A 17147-nucleotide genomic window follows, 5' to 3' on the forward strand; every position below is an offset into this window, starting at 1 on the left:
GGGGCAGGGGCAGCAAGCTGACAACCGAAGGTAGGAGAGAGGGGCAGGGGCAGCAAGCTGACAACTGAGGGTAGGAGAGAGGGGCGGAGGGGCAAGCTACAACAGAGGGTAGGTGGGAGGAGCAGGGGCAGAACATGACCCAAAGAGGGCTGGAGGGAGGGGCAGGGGGGCAAGCTACAACAGAGGATAGGAGAGAGGGGCTGGGGCAGCAAGCTGACAACCAAGGGTAGGTGTGAGGGGCAGGGGCAGCAAGCTGATAACCGAAGGTAGGTGGAAGGGGCAGCAAGCTGACAACTGAAGGTAGGCAGGAGGGGCAGGGGCAGTGAGCGGACAACCGAGGGTAGGAGAGAGGGGCAGGGGCAGCAAGCTGACAACCGAGGGTAGGTGGGAGAGGCAAGGGCAGCAAGCTGACAACCGAGGGTAGGTGGGAGGGGCAGGGGCAGCAAGCTGACAACCGAGGGTAGGTGGGAGGGGCAGGGGCAGCAATCTGACAATGAGGGTAGGTGGGAGAGGCAAGGGCAGGAAGCTGACAACTGAGGGTAGGTGGGAGGGGCAGGGGCAGCAATCTGACAACGAGGGTAGGCAGGAGGGGCAAGGGCAGCAAGCTGACAACCAAGGGTAGGTGGGAGGGGCAGGGGCAGCAAGCTGACAACCGAGGGTAGGTGGGAGGGGCAGGGGCAGCAATCTGACAACCGAGGGTAGGAGAGAGAGGCAGGTGCAGCAAGCTGACAACCGAGGGTAGGAGAGAGGGGCGGGGAGCAAGGTACAACAGAGGGTAGGAGAGAGAGGCAGGGGCAGTAAGCTGACAACCGATGGTAGGAGAGAGAGCCAGGGGGAGCAAGCTGACAACCGATGGAAGGGGAGAGAGGCAGAGGCAGCAAGCTGACAACCAAGGGTAGGCAGAAGGAACTCGGGGCAAACTGGCACTGTTCAGGCAGGAGCAACCGAGGGTAGGCGGGAGGGGCAGGGGCAACAAGCTGACAAACGAGGGTAGGTGGGCAGGGGCAGCAAGCTGACAACCGAGGGTGGACGAGAGGAACATGTGGCGAACCGGCACTGTTCAGGCAGGAGCAGCGGTGGTGCCGCTTGCAGTGGTCTGGGCACAAGGCCAATGCAGGGCTGCACATAGCTGAGGGCCGCGCACTGAGGGGTTGTTTGCCCGCAGCAGGAGTGGCGCAATGCCTGCCGCAAACCTCCGTTGCACACAGCATGGAATCTGGGCTGAATGTGATTTTCAAAAACTGGAATTTATTGCCAAAAACAAAGTTTAAAGCGACATTATACTTTTGTATGGCAATATGTTCTTACCTCAAATTTTAAAAATAAAAAAAAGAAATTCAACGAAAAAAAGGATAAAGTGTTGTTAGAGTTAGGTTTGGTAATAAGATATTAATTTACATTAAAGCAACATTAGAAATTCATTGAAAACAAACTAAAGTTAAAGTGACACTATATTTAGGCGGTGTACTGGAATAAAAACTGACCTTTAAAAACCAATAAAAACACTATAATTCACCAGTTGTAGTTCAGTAAGCTAACTATAACTTGAACCTGCACTGCCTATGACCTCACATATTGCATCACTCATGACATGTTCTATGAGATCATTGATAACACCACTGATGACATCTCGAATTACATCATTGATGATGTCACAGATTATGTCATCCAATGAATGGGACTCTTTGCTGTATGCTTTTCATACTGAAAGGTATCACTGTGCTATACTTAGACCCCATTGTCTGTCACCTCAGTAGTGTAATGTCCGTAGCTTTGTGCAACATCCGGGTTATGAAGCATAGGTGTGAAAGCAGCTCCACGGAGCAGAGATTTTGCTCTTTTGTACTGGATTATGGTGCATAACAAACAATGTCTCCGTAGTCTTCAATGCGACCTGCAATTTATGAACCCCTTCGCCGCGGCGCGAATTCCGCCGCGACGCTGGATGGGTTTTCGGTGAGCGCGGCGCCGCTGTGCTCATGACGGAACCACGCCGTCATGAGTCACGGGCGAGCTGTGCTCATGACGGAGTGGTTCCGTCACGGCGCCGCCCACTTACGCTACACGCCCGCACAGGCGGGGAAAAGGCGCCGCGTGGGCGGAGCGCCCGCCAACGGCCGCGGCATGACGGAACCACTCCGTCATGAGCACAGCGCGACCGTGGCTCATGACGGAGTGGTTCCGTCATGAGCAGGGAAGGGATTAAACTTTGAATATCGCTCAAGAAAGTGTTTGATGATTATTTACTTTAATAAGATGCACTTGTTAAATACCTCTTCTGACATAGAATTTTAAGTTAACGGCTTTACTACTATGCTTGCGTCACTGACAAGGCTTGCAAAACCAAGTCACAACCCTCCAAAGTTTGTAAAAATAACTCACATATAGTCCTGAAATAGGCATAATGGTGTGCACTGTTAGAACAACGCTTACAATTATGATGCAACTAGATCCGTTTGTGAGTCACCACTAAATTATACATTCTTCAAAAGATTTTCTCTGGACTTCCGGGAATAAATACATACAACATATAAATCTCCAGTTACATAGAAATTGTCAATAGTACCACAAGACATCTCTTTATTCGGCAGCTGCGCACAGAAATCCACAGGTGAATAATGTATTGTAAGGATATGCTTTAGTTTCTCTCACATATTTTGGCAACATTACATTGATTTAAGCCACAACCTATAAGTGACGTAGTCTGCAAATCACACCAGTTGCACTCAGTCTTTCCCTATTTTAAACAAAGTTCTGTTTGTACTTAAAGGTTTAGTGGCAGTTAAACGGCGCACCATATAACTTTTACCATACCGAGTCCGACTTGTCTCAAGGACTACATTATTCCGAATTTGTACACACCAGCATGGACAGACAGACACTCTACAGCTGTGTATGCTTGTGGCCATTTGCTACCTACTTTGTTTTCTAAAATGATCCATGGGTTTATAGAGTAATTTGAGGAGCAGTAGGTTGAATGATGTAATCAGTGACGTCATCAATGATGTAATATGAGATGTCATCAGTGATGTCATCAATAATGTAATTTGAGATGTCATCAGTGATGTCATCAATAATGTAATTTGAGATTTCATCAGAGATGTCATTTAGCATGTCACGAGTGATGTAATATGTGCAGTCCTCAGCAATTGATGACCGGGGGCGCAAGTTATAGTTAGCTCATGGAACTATAACTAATTTAAGTGTTTTTTGTTTTTTTAATGTTAGGTTATATCTCATTACATTTTTTAACTATAATGTTACTTAAACTTTTGATTTTTCTCCAGTGCATTTCAATGTTTTTAACGAAAGCTAAGATCTTATTACCATACTTAACTATAACGTCAGTTTAACGGACAGACGGACGGCCGTATATCTCTCAAACACATGCCTGCCTGATGATCCGGTCTCTTTTTCTCCACTTTCACAGGGGCCATCTGCCCACTCGAGGAGCTCTGCGATGTGGCTCACAAGTACGGAGCCATCACGTTTGTGGACGAGGTGCACGCTGTGGGACTGTACGGCACGCACGGAGCCGGGGTCGGCGAGCGTGACGGAGTCATGCAGAAGATGGACGTCATTTCTGGAACGCTGGGTAGGGACCGATGGCCTATTGCGTTAGCTCCCAGAGGTGGCAGCGCCCGTGGCGACTGATGTCGGACAGGCCAGTGCCTTCTGAAGGACAGTACAGCTGGAGCAGCATCAGTGACCTGTTGGGCACCACCTGACAAGTCACAGATCTTGCTGCCACCCTACCAGGCGGCAAAAGGCAATAGATTGTTGGGTAACTTTGCCACTTTTTTAATAGCCCCATCCGCAGTGGCATAAAACCAGCAAAATTGAGAAAAAGTGACGGTTTAAAAAGCTAGTGGTTGAAAGACATATCACTCAACTAGAGACAAGTGGTTATTAAGCACTCAGCATAAGACATGGGGGCTAAGACAACAATACTGTACTGTGCTTTACCCTAGACAAAGGGGCTAAGATGGGAACACCGTGCTCTTCTAGAGATGAAGAGATAAGGATAGCAGTGCTGTTCTAAAGATAGAGGTATGATGTTAATACAGTGGTAGAGATGAAAGAACTACGTTAATACTGTGCTCTGCTTGAAATGTAAGGGTTATGATGTTAATACTGTGCTCTGCTAGAAATTAAAGAGTTATGATATTAATACTGTGCTCTGATAGAGATGAAAGGGTTATGTTAATACTGTGCTAGAGATGAAAGAACTATCTTAATACTGTGCTCTGCTACAAATGAAAGGGTTATATTAATACTATGCTAGAGATGAAACAACTATGTTTATACTGTGCTCTGCTAGAAATGAAAGGTCATGATGTTAATACTGTGCAAGAGATGAAAGGACTACGTTAATACTGTGCTCTGCTAGAAATGAAAGGGTCATGATGTTAATACTGTGCAAGAGATGAAAGGACTACGTTAATACTGTGTTCTGCTAAAAATGAAAGGGTTATGGTGTTAATACTGTGCAAGAGATGAAAGAACTACATTAATACTGTGCCCTTCTAGAGACTAAGGTAGGATGTTAATAATGTGCTGTGGTAGAGAAGGGGTTAAGTAACCGATACCATGCTACAGACGAGGTGGTTATGACCTCAATGTTGTGATCTTGTAGAGACAACGAGATTGCGATGACAATACTCTGCTCGTCCAGAGACACAGGGGTTGTAGTAGTAACACTTAACTGTGCTTGAGATAAAGGAGTCAGGACTGATCAGTGCTCGTGATAAGGGGTTAAGATTTTTATGTAGCTCTTTGTTAAAGACAAAGCATTAATTATCCGCTTTAGAAGTGATGAAGTGGTTCAGATGGAAGTACTTGCCTCTACTACAGACGAAGGTGTGAAAATGTGTACTACAGATAAAGAGCTTCTGATGTCTGTGATGTGTCTACTAGAGATGAAAGGTTTCAGATGTCCATACTGTGCTCTACTAGAGTCAAAGGGTTTCATATGTCTATACTGTGCTCTACTTGAGATGAAATACTTCATATGTCTATACTGTGCTCTACTAGATACACAGGGTTTGATATGTCCATACTGTGCTCTACTAGATACACAGGGTTTCATATGTCTATACTGTGCTCTACTAGAGACAAAGGGTTTCATGTGTCTATACTGTGCTCTACTTGAGATTAAATACTTCATATGTCTATACTGTGCTCTACTAGATACACAGGGTTTGATATGTCCATACTGTGCTCTACTAGATACACAGGGTTTCATATGTCTATACTGTGCTCTACCAGAGACACAGGGTTTCATATGTCTATACTGTGCTCTACTAGAGACAAAGGGTTTCATATGTCTATACTGTGCTCTACTAGAGACAGGGTTTCAAATGTCTATACTGTGCTCTACTAGAGACACAGGGTTTCATATGTCTATACTGTGCTCTACTAGAGACAAAGGGTTTCATATGTCTATACTGTGCTCTACCAGAGATGAAGGGTTTCATATGTCTATACTGTGCTCTACCAGAGACACAGGGTTTCATATGTCTATACTGTGCTCTACCAGAGACACAGGGTTTCATATGTCTATACTGTGCTCTACCAGAGACAAAGGGTTTCATATGTCTATACTGTGCTCTACTAGAGACACACGGTTTCATATGTCTATACTGCGCTCTACTAGAGATGAAGGGTTTCATATGTCTATACTTCGCTTTACTAGAGACAGGGTTTCAAATGTCTATACTGTGCTCTACTAGAGACACAGGGTTTCATATGTCTATACTGTGCTCTACTAGAGACAAAGGGTTTCATATGTCTATACATTGCTCCTCGAGACATAGGGTTTCATATGTCTATACTGTGCTCTATAGACAGAGGGTTTCATATCTCTATACTGTGCTCTACTAGAGACAAAGGGTTTCATACGTCTATACTGTGCTCTAGAGGCGAAAGGTTTCATGTCTATACTGTGCTCTACTAGAGACACAGGGTTTCAAATGTCTATACTGTGCTCTATCAGACACAAAGGGATTCATATGCCTATACTGTGCTCTACTAGAGACTGAGGGTTTCATATGTCTATACTGTGCTCTAGAGGCGAAGGGTTTCATATGTCTATACTGTGCTCTACTAGAGATGAAGGGTTTCATATGTCTATACTGTGCTCTACTAGAGACACAGGGTTTCATATGTCTATACTGTGCTCTACCAGAGACAAAGGGTTTGATATGTCCATACTGTGCTCTTCTAGAGACAAAGGGTTTCATGTGTGTATACTCTACTCTACTAGAGACACAGGGTTTCATATATCTATACTGTGCTCTACTAGAGACAAAGGGTTTCAGATGTCTATACTGGGCTCTAGAGAAGAAGGGTTTCATATGTCTATACTGTGCTCTACTAGAGACTAAGGGTTTCATATGTCTATACTGTGCTCTAGAGACGGAGGGCTTTATATGTTTATATTGTGCTCTAGAGACAGGGGGTTTCATATGTCTATACTGTGCTCTACTAGAGATGAAGGGTTTCATATGTCTATACTGTGCTGTAGTAGAGACAAAGGGTTATATATTTATACTGTGCTCTACTAGAGACAAAGGGTTTTAGATGTCTATACTGTGCTCTATTAGAGACAAACGGTTTCATATGTCTATACTGTGCTCTACTAGAGATGAAGGGTTTTAGCTGTCTATACTGTGCTCTACTAAAGACAAAGGATTTCATATATCAATACTGTGCTCTACTAGAGACAAAGGGTTTTAGATGTCTATACTGTGCTCTATTAGAGACAAAGGGTTTCATATGTCTATACTGTGCTCTACAAGAGATGAAGGGTTTTAGCTGTCTATACTGTGCTCTACTAGAGACACAGGGATTCATATATCAATACTGTGCTCTACTAGAGACGGAGGGTTTCATAGGTCTATACTGTGCTCTAGAGACAGAGGGTTACATATGGCTATACTGTGCTCTACTAGAGACACAGGGTTTCATATGTCTATACTGTGCTCTAGAGGCGGAGGGTTTCATATGTCTATACTGTGCTCTAGAGGCGGAGGTTTTCATATGTCTATACTGTGCTCTACTAGAGACAAAGGGATTCATATGTCTATACTGTGCTCTGCTAGAGACAGGGTTTCATATGTCTATACTGTGCTCTGCTAGAGACACAGGGTGTAGGAAGGTGGAATCTGACAATATGGTTGCCCCAACTTTTTTCCTGGTATTTGAATGGTTTCTGACTCTAGCCAGGCTGTGGCCCTGCTATCCAGGACCCCAGCCTATCTGCTCCCTCTCTAAACCGATGTGTGTACCCTAGGTACATACCAATTGGATACTGAGGACCCTATGAGGCCCTTGTAGATGGTACCCTAGGTACCCAGGGCATGGGCCCCTCAGAGGCCTACCAGGGGCTGCAGCACTTATTGTGCCACCCTGGGACAGCCCTACCACCTGACACCACCAGACCACTACTGTAGTCTGGGTAAGGTGGTGCTGGCACCCCTTACAGGGATATAGGTACCCTGTATCCCACTTAATTACAACACATATACTCTCATAGGTCACCCCTAAGGCAGGCCTTGCTAATCCTACAAGGCAGGGTGCTGAGGTATGTGTGAGGGAGGACCCCTACCTGAGTAGGGCCTCTCTGCAACCTTTGTTAAAACTAGTACAAGGTTGTTTGCAGTGCAGCCATACCATATACTCTTAACCGCATTATAAGTAATCGCGATAGCGTGATAACTTGAGAGTGGCTGCACAGAATCATGTAGTGTTTGGTGTCAAACATGTAGGAATCATACCCCCAATCCAACCATGGGAGTGAGGGCATGATTCCCCCCTGCTAGAGGGGTGATATGGTAAAAGCGGCCGAATTTAGACACCAATTTAAAAGTGCACACATAGTACAAAATGGATGCTACCCGCCACCCACACGACTCTGGCTGCCTGTTGCTGGGCAGAACTCCAGCCACGGCAGCTGGACATTAGGGATTTTGTTGCAGGGAGGTGCTCCCACCTCCCCAGACAGACTATGTGCATTGGAACTGGGTGGGTGCACCATAGGATGTCTTTCAAACTTGCACGTAGGCTTCTCCAGTGCCTACTTCTGCATACACCGCCTCAAACCGGTTCAGGGGCATCTTGTCCCCTGCCCAAGTGGGAAAACACACAAAGGGGAGAGGGTGTAGCCACCCTTTCCCGCCTGAACTCTCATTGGCGGGCTCTGAATTAGACACTCCCCTAATCTCTGGATAAAGGTGGGTGCAGGGTCCCCAGAGCCTCAGATTAATCTTGGACTTCACAGACTTGAACCTTCGACTTGCTGCCGCACAGCTGAATGAAGAAATCTCCCTTGGGGTAAAGGAGTTACCCCCCTGCTTGGCAGGCACCTGAAAGACTGCAAGTGACCCGGTTGGACCTCCGCTGCTCCTACAGACATCGAAGACTTCTGCCTACCTTGATGTGGGTTTCCAAGCATCCCAGAGGCCAGTGAGTGTGCACAGCAAAGCTCAGCACCGTGGACCCCGTGGGTGCCGAGATCCCCAATACCCCAGGACACCGGCCACCTCTTGCACAGCAAATGAACCCGACGAGTGGGGAAGTTGTGCTTTGGCCCATTATTGAGCCAACCTCTCAGCATCATCTGTGCCAAAGATTGACGCCCTAGCCTGCTCCGGCGACCCGTGGGCACATCTTTACGCACGCCAAATTGCTGCCTCCCGCGGTCCCTTGTCTCTCGACTGGTGGGCCCTAGCAGAGGTCAATCTTCACTTTCAAGGGCTCCACTGGTTGCTCCAGGCCTGCTCTTCAGTCTCCTTGCTGGAGACCTCGCTCAGACCTCGTGGGTCTGCACCAGTAGCAGTTTCTTGATTCTTGCGTGGGTTGCGGTTGCCAAGGCTTAGTGGATCCAATCCGGACACTAACACCGCAGCGACCCTCATCCTTCGTGGGACAGTCGCCCTCCAGCAGCTGGCCTTCCTTGATGCCTCCTGGAACCCGTGGCTGCTGATCCAAGCTATTCCTCTTCTACCTGGAAGCACCCGACATTGAAGGGCTCTTTCTCCTGAGCCCCCTGGTCACTGTGCCGTGACCCAGACTCTGTCCCCTCTGCTTTCAGGTCCTTCTCTTCAAGATCTACATCTTCAATCTGCACGACATCGTCGACGTTTCTTGCTAGCAGCAGTTCTTCACATTTTTCCATTGAAAACGAGATCGCAACCCGACACCGAAAACGACCTATGCACCTGGCTTCCCTAGGGCAGGTAACAGTGGTACCTCGGTGCTCTCGTGGGTGTGGGCTCCTCAAAAGCTTAACTCTAAGCTCTTGAACTTGAACTCCTCCTAGAAGTGTCTAGATCCTTGCAAATTCCAACCGCGACATTCCCCATAGGGTTTAATAGAGATCCCGACAGTAGTTTGTACCACTGCACGCGTCTCCCGAGGGTCCCCTTCTTCACTACCTTGGGTGGTTTCGTAAGGGGCCAGCGACCCTAAGTGCCCTAGGCACTGTCTGTAGAATTGTCGTGGTTCTTATACCACTTTTTTAATATATGGTTTGGTCCCGCCCTGGGGCCCAGTGATTCCAGTACTATTTATTGTAACTATCAATGCTTTTTTGAATTGTATCTTTACCTCCAGCCTCATAAAGAGACTAGTGGGATTATTCTTAGAATAAATACATATATTTTGAATATATACCTGTGAGGACTACTCTTTCATTTGGTCATTCAAGAGGTTATCTATGGTAAAACAATAAGCTTAACACTCCTTCAAGACTTAGCCTGAAGGCTGCTCTCCACAGCTACCACTAGGATAGCTTTCTTTAAAGGTTGTCTTTTAACCTATCACCTTAAGAGTCGAATTGGACTGGTGCAAGGTGTCCCTATAACTAGTGGACAGCATATGCCATGCCAACTTCTCACACAGGGTTTCGGGTGTCTATACTGTAATCTACTAGAGACGAAGGGTTTCATATGTCTATACTGTGCTCTAGAGAGAAAGGGTTTCATATGTCTATACTGTGCTCTACTAGAGACGAAGGGTTTCAGATGTCTATACTGTGCTCTACTAGAGACAAAGGGGTTCAGATGTCTATACTTCGCTCTACTAGAGACACAGGGTTTCATATGTCTATACTGTGCTCTAGAGACGGAGGGTTTCATATGTCTATACTGTGCTCTACCAGAGACACAGGGTTTGATATGTCCATACTGTGCTCTACTAGAGACACAGGGTTTCATATATCTATACTGTGCTCTACTAGAGACGAAGGGTTTCAGATGTCTATACTGTGCTCTACTGGAGATGAAGGGCTTCAGATGTCCATACTGTGCTCTACTAGAGATGAAGGGCTTCAGATGTCTATACTGTGCTCTGGAGATGAAGAGTTTTATATATCTATACTGTGCTCTAGAGACAAAGGGTATCATATGAATATACTGTGCTCTACTGGAGACACAGGGTTTCTTATATCGATACTGTGCTCTAGAGAGAAAGGGTTTCATATATCTATACTGTGCTCTAGAGACAAAGGGTTTCAGATGTCTATATTGTGCTCTACTAGAGACAAAGGGTTTCAGATGTCTATACTGTGCTCTAGAGATGAAGGGTTTCATATATCTATACTGTGCTCTACTAGAGACGAAGGGTTTCAGATGTCTATACTGGGCTCTAGAGAAGAAGGGTTTCAGATGTCTATACTGTGCTCTAAAGATGAAGGGTTTCATATGTCTATACTGTGCTCTACCAGAGACACAGGGTTTGATATGTCCATACTGTGCTCTACTAGAGACACAGGGTTTGATATGTCCATACTGTACTCTACTAGAGGCAAAGGGTTTCATATGTCTATACTTCGCTCTACTAGAGATGAAGGGCTTCAGATGTCTATACTGTACTCTACTAGAGACACAGGGTTTGATATGTCCATACTGTACTCTACTAGAGACACAGGGTTTCATATGTCTATACTGTGCTCAACTAGAGACAAAGGGCTTCAGATGTCTATACTGTGCTCTAGAGACAGGGGGTTTCAGATGTCTATACTGTACTCTACCAGAGACACAGGGTTTGACATGTCCATACTGTGCTCTACCAGAGACACAGGGTTTCATATATCTATACTGTGCTCTACTAGAGACACAGGGTTTGATATGTCCATACTGTACTCTACTAGAGGCAAAGGGTTTCATATGTCTATACTTCGCTCTACTAGAGATGAAGGGCTTCAGATGTCTATACTGTACTCTACTAGAGACACAGGGTTTGATATGTCCATACTGTACTCTACTAGAGACACAGGGTTTCATATGTCTATACTGTGCTCAACTAGAGACAAAGGGCTTCAGATGTCTATACTGTGCTCTAGAGACAGAGGGTTTCAGATGTCTATACTGTACTCTACCAGAGACACAGGGTTTGACATGTCCATACTGTGCTCTACTAGAGACAAAGGGTTTCATGTGTCTATACTGTACTCTACTAGAGACACAGGGTTTCATATATCTATACTGTGCTCTACTAGAGAAGAAGGGCTTCAGATGTCTATACTTCGCTCTACTAGAGACACAGGGTTTGATATGTCCATACTGTACTCTACTAGAGACACAGGGTTTCATATGTCTATACTGTGCTCAACTAGACACAAAGGGTTTCACATGTCTATACTGTGCTCTAGAGACGGAGGGTTTCATATGTCTATACTTCGCTCTACTAGAGACACAGGGTTTCATATGTCTATACTGTGCTCTAGAGACACAGGGTTTCATGTCTATACTGTACTCTACCAGAGACACAGGGTTTGATATGTCCATACTGTGCTCTACTAGAGACACAGGGTTTCATATGTCTATACTGTGCTCTACTAGAGACACAGGGTTTCATGTCTATAATGTGCTCTACTAGAGACAAAGAGGTTCATGTGTCTATACTTTACTCTACTAGAGACACAGGGTTTTATATGCCTATACTGTGCTCTAGAGACGAAGGGTTTCATATGTCTATACTGTGATCTACTAGAGACTGAGGATTTCATAAATCTATACTGTGCTCTACTAGAGATGAAGGGCTTCAGGTGTCTATACTGTGCTCTACTGAAGACTAAGGGTTTCAGAAATCTGTACTGCGCTCTACTAGAGACGGAGTTTAGACATCTCTACTGTGCTCTACTAGAGACGAAGGGTTTCAGACGTCCATACTGAGCTCTACTGGAGATGAAGGACATCAGACATCTACACTGCACTCTACTGGACATGAAGTGTTTTGGAGGCGAGGCACTTCGGTGTTGGTGCTTCAGCTCCGGCACCGCTGGCTCCAGGCCCTGTATGTCCCTATCTGAGGTGACAGAGGGACAGTGTACCCAGGGAGCCCTTTATCTCTATTGGAGCCTGTTGGTGAGTGCGTCACTGCAAGAGACCACACCCTAGCACTGTCAAGCCTCAGAAGAATGTGTGAGAGTAAAATGGAGCAGACCTAGACACCTACCTCACCCCTACATCCACTTCTTCATATGTCATTCTCACAATATCTGTAGACATGGCCAGAAGGGCTGAGGGCAGAGAGTGGCTCTCTCCAGCTCGCACTCACTTTAACCTGGAGTCTCCTCACGCTCAAGAGGGAAGAGTCGGGCACAAGTCCAGGAGGGGGAGGGGGAGGGAAATGAGAAAGAAACGCGCTGACACGAGTACAGGGAGAGGAAGGCAAAGTGCTTCTCCTGCAGTGTGGCTACCCATTCCTGTTTGGATGTGTAGTAAGCGCCATGGTTAGGACTGGCTAGGAAAGATAATGCAGAAGTAAGAGTATTTGTTGTTGAGGATCCGGCAAGACTGTCATAGCGCCAAGATACCTGCAAGATGAACGTTTGCGCTTTACAAATGTTAGTTATTTACTAACATCATGTAACATCAATGTCCCTTCCTCCCCACAGGGAAAGCCTTTGGCTGTGTCGGGGGCTATGTGGCCAGCACGGCAGCCCTCATCGACACGGTGCGCTCCTATGCCGCTGGCTTCATCTTCACCACGTCGCTGCCCCCCATGGTCCTGGCAGGCGCCCTGGAGTCTGTGCGAGTGCTGAAGAGTGAGGAGGGGCTTGCCCTTCGCCGAGCTCACCAACGCAATGTTAAGCACATGCGCCAGCTCCTGATGGACTCGGGCCTGCCCGTCATCAACTGCCCGAGCCACATCATTCCTATCCGGGTGAGTAAGTGAGAGTGTGTCCGAGCCACGTCATACCCATCCGGGTGAGTGAGTGAGAGTGTGTCCGAGCCACATCATACCCATCCGGGTGAGTAGGAGTGAGCGTGTCCGAGCCACATCATACCCATCCAGGTGAGTGAGTGTGAGTGTGTCTGAGCCACGTCATACCCATCCGGGTGAGTGAGTGTGTCTGAGCCACATCATGCCCATCCGGGTGAGTGAGTGTAAGTGTGTCCGAGCCACATCATACCCATCTGGGTGAGTGTGTCCGAGCTACGTCATACCCATCTGGGTGAGTGGGAGTGATCGTGTCTGAGTCACCTCATACCAATCGAGGTGAGTGAGTGTGTCCGAGCCACACCATACCCATCCGGGTGAGTGAGAGTGAGTGTGTCTGAGCCTCATCATACCCATCCGGGTGAGTGAGTGAGTGTGTCTGAGCCACATCATGCCCATCCGGGTGAGTGAGTGAGTGTGTCTGAGCCACATCATGCCCATCCGGGTGAGTGAGTGTGTCTGAGCCACATCATGCCCATCCGGGTGAGTGAGAGAGTGTGTCTGAGCCACATCATACACATCCGGGTGAGTGAGTGAGTGAGACAGATGAGACAAGCCTCAGAGAAAACATGTGTAGGAAATGTGCCAAACAAAGCCACAACACAATGATACACTGAGAAATAAAGAACTTACAATAGCAACACTGAGTAAAAGAAAAAATAAAACAAAAGAAAATATAAAAACTGAAGCAAGCATTATCAAAATGAATATTTCTGGCACAGACTGCCAGCCCTTTGGTTTTGTCAATGCTTTTGTTTACTAAGGTTTTTGCAAAAAGTTATTGTTGAGGAAGCTGCTGGGCCCTCACCAATATAGAAAAAAGAAACGTGGGCTAAAAGTAAAAGTAAAACATAAAATAAAGGCACAGACACACATTACCAGAGAAGCCCCTGGCACTAAAGAGATCCACTTTGTGTGAGGAGGGTCTCCTTGTGCAAGGGCAGGATGCTGCCACTTACACTTACAGTGAAGTGAGTCAGTCCTTGAAGTGAACTCACCCACTGACCCAAGCTGTACTGGCGGGAAGAAAAGTGGGAATGACAGACCAACAGTTCTGCGGGCGAAGAGAGCTCGCTTAAAGCCCCTATATGTATAGATTTATTTACATAATTTTTATTAAAATCAAAAGGTCTTGGCTAAAGGCATACCTAAAAACAAGCATTGGTAAAGCCAATAGGTCTTGTCAACCGACTGGCTTTGCCAAAGGTTTCTGGGATGTTGTGTAGCAATGGGATCCAATAACTCCCCCCAGGCTGTGCAACATCTGCAAAAAAGCAGAAAAAAGAAAACAGATTCACTTGTGTGTGCATGTGTGATGACGTGTGCAAGCATTTCACCATGCATGCATATGCCCGGGGAATGATGTGGGTGCCATTTCCTTTGATTGATTTATATCGAAAGCACTTTCTGTACTGAGGATTGACCCGGCAGCAGCTGCCATGCACTCCAAAACAATAAGCACATCTAAATAATATACACCGGTCCGCGAGGGGTTCAGGGAGCTATGGAGGAGTGGCTTGTGGGGAACAAGGGGGAAGTGGGTGGGGAGAAGAGGGGAACAGAAGCACATGAGGAACACAACAATGTGAGGTAAAGCACACAAGGAATGGGGCAACATGGAGTAGTGTGGGGTATGGAGAGAAGCAAAAGAGAGGGCAAACAGCACACAGGAGAGAGAGTAACATCTAGAGTGGGGCTGGGGAGAAGCACATGAGAGAGAGAGCAGCACAGGCGGGAAAGAGCAACACGGAGCGAAGGGAGCTTGGCAGGGGAGAATCCCACAAGGAAGGGAGCTGGAAAACACATGCACTTCCATGGAGTGCTTAACCAAGAACTAAAAAGTAGTTCCCTAAAAGTGACCAGCGGAAGGGTGCAAGCCAGCCAATCAAAAGGATGGTAAAAAGGCTATGCTGCATGGGAGGAACAAACACAAGAAAAAGAAGGCAAGCTAATGATTAGAAGTAGGTAAATAAGAGTGACAATAAAACCAACCAATGGGAAGCGATGTTCAGGCTGCAACCCCTGAAAGTTGTTGGTAAACTCATAAAAGATCTTTCGTAATTCAAAGCTTGTGCTGCTGCCTGGTAGGAGAGACCTAATCAATCCCAAAAATGGGTATATCAAAAACGGCCACTGGAGGGCAGCAGCTCACAGCGAACTGAGACGGAATGAGAGGATTATTCAGCATCACTCAGGAGGCCTCCAATTGTCCTCGGCTATAATGTAGTTGGGAGCCTATATCACAATGACACCCCAAACAGTTGGACACAAACTAATTTGGACACCAGTAATAATTTACATCTAGCACTTTGAAAAGCAGACATTGTAATTTCTAAAACGCGCCCAGTTATTATTTTTTTTTTTAAAGAGGGTCAGCTTCAGTGGTCCTTTGTTGCTGCGTAAGGGCCGGACGGCCCTTGTGGGCAGCTTGTACCTTTTATTTTATTTGTATTCATTTATTTTATTAATGCGTTTTTATATAGCGCAGACTTTACCCGAAGGTGTCAGAGCGCTTCACAATAGGAACAGTAACGTTACATGAGGAGAAAATTACAAGTGAGCATGTTACAAAAGCAAACGTTACGTTACATGAGGCAAAAGTGACAATTGTGCAGGTATCAGGAGCAAACAAAATACAAGAGGTAGCAAACGATACGTTACAAGAGGAAAGTGACATGTGTGCAGGTTACAAAAGCGTACAAAGTACAAGTAGAGGTAAAATACTGAAATAAATGGCAGACACTCAGAACACAAGAGCAAACGTTATGTTACATGAGGCAATGGTGGCAGTTGTGCATGTATCAAAATGTGTAGAAGGGATTGAGGGGGGATGCGGCTCCCGGTTACGGGGGGGGGGGCTAGTAATGACGATGAAGAGGGGAGGGGGTCTTATCAAAATTGCTGAATGCAAAATTTTTATTTCATTTATTTAGTGCATTTTTATAAAGTGCGGACATTACCCGAAGTTACGTTACAAGAGAAAAGTGGTACAAAATAGAACATTACAAAGACTAAAAATGAAGGGTACACAAACACAAAATCCAACACAGCACGCAGGTGCGAGGAATGCACAGGAAAAATACAAATTTACAATAAAGAGCGAACTTCCTAGAGGGGCCTGAGAATGAAGGTATTAGTTCTGAAAGTGTCTTTGGAAGAGAAGAGTTTTGAGTTCAGCTTTGAAGATCCGGGTAGAGGAGGTGGCACGGAGCAATGGGGGAAGTGAGTTCCATATTCTCACCGCATTGCCTGAGAAGGATTGCGCCATTGATATTTCCCTTTTGAAGACGGGGGGGGGGCTCAAGCAGAAGCTTTTCCGCATTACGAGAGAGTCGAGAGCCTCCGGACAATTTCAATTTATTCGCCAGGTAACGAGGGGAGGACAGGTGCAAGGCTCTGTGGGTGATGCAGGCAGTTTTGTAAATAGATCTTGTCTCAATCGGAAGCCATCGAAGAGAGGACAGGATAGGAGTGATGTGGCTGCTTCGTTTAGACCCTGAAATGAAGCGAGCTGCTGAATGGAGGATGGATTTGGGAGGGGAGAGGTGGGATTTGGGGAGGCCCGTCAGAAGAGAATTGCAACAATCCAGTCTTGAGAGAACAAGCGATTGGACCAAGGTTTTTAAGTCTTTCTCCGGGAAGAACCGACGGATCCCCCACAGAAGGCGCAACTGGTACCGTGCGTTCTTGGCAATGGAGTTGATGTGGGAGATTAAGTTGAGTCTTTTGTCAAGAATAACACCTAGGGATTTAGCGCTGTCGACAATGATGGGTTTGTTGTTGAGCAGGTTCAGCGGATCCATCCACGATTGAACAGGAGGAGGTGAGAGAGAGGTCGAAAGGAGGAGGAATTCAGTTTTGGCGGGATTTAGAATGAGTTGGTGAGCTAACATCCAGTTGTGGATGGAGTTGAGAGTAGA

General features: G+C 46.3%; 1 protein-coding gene across 2 annotated transcripts in view; it reads left to right on the plus strand.

Moving 5' to 3' along the window:
* Nucleotides 1–17147, plus strand: part of ALAS2 (5'-aminolevulinate synthase 2) — an 85871-nt gene that overhangs the window by 57998 nt on the left and 10726 nt on the right. For both annotated transcript variants that reach the window (XM_085629830.1, XM_085629831.1), the window contains exons 8-9: nucleotides 3431–3595; nucleotides 12902–13170. In XM_085629830.1, the coding sequence (XP_085485956.1) occupies nucleotides 3431–3595; nucleotides 12902–13170 (434 nt within the window). The remainder of the gene's footprint in view (nucleotides 1–3430; nucleotides 3596–12901; nucleotides 13171–17147) is intronic.

This window comes from Triturus cristatus, chromosome 10 (assembly GCF_964204655.1).
Source record: "Triturus cristatus chromosome 10, aTriCri1.1, whole genome shotgun sequence".
NCBI classification, from domain to species: Eukaryota; Metazoa; Chordata; class Amphibia; order Caudata; family Salamandridae; genus Triturus; species Triturus cristatus.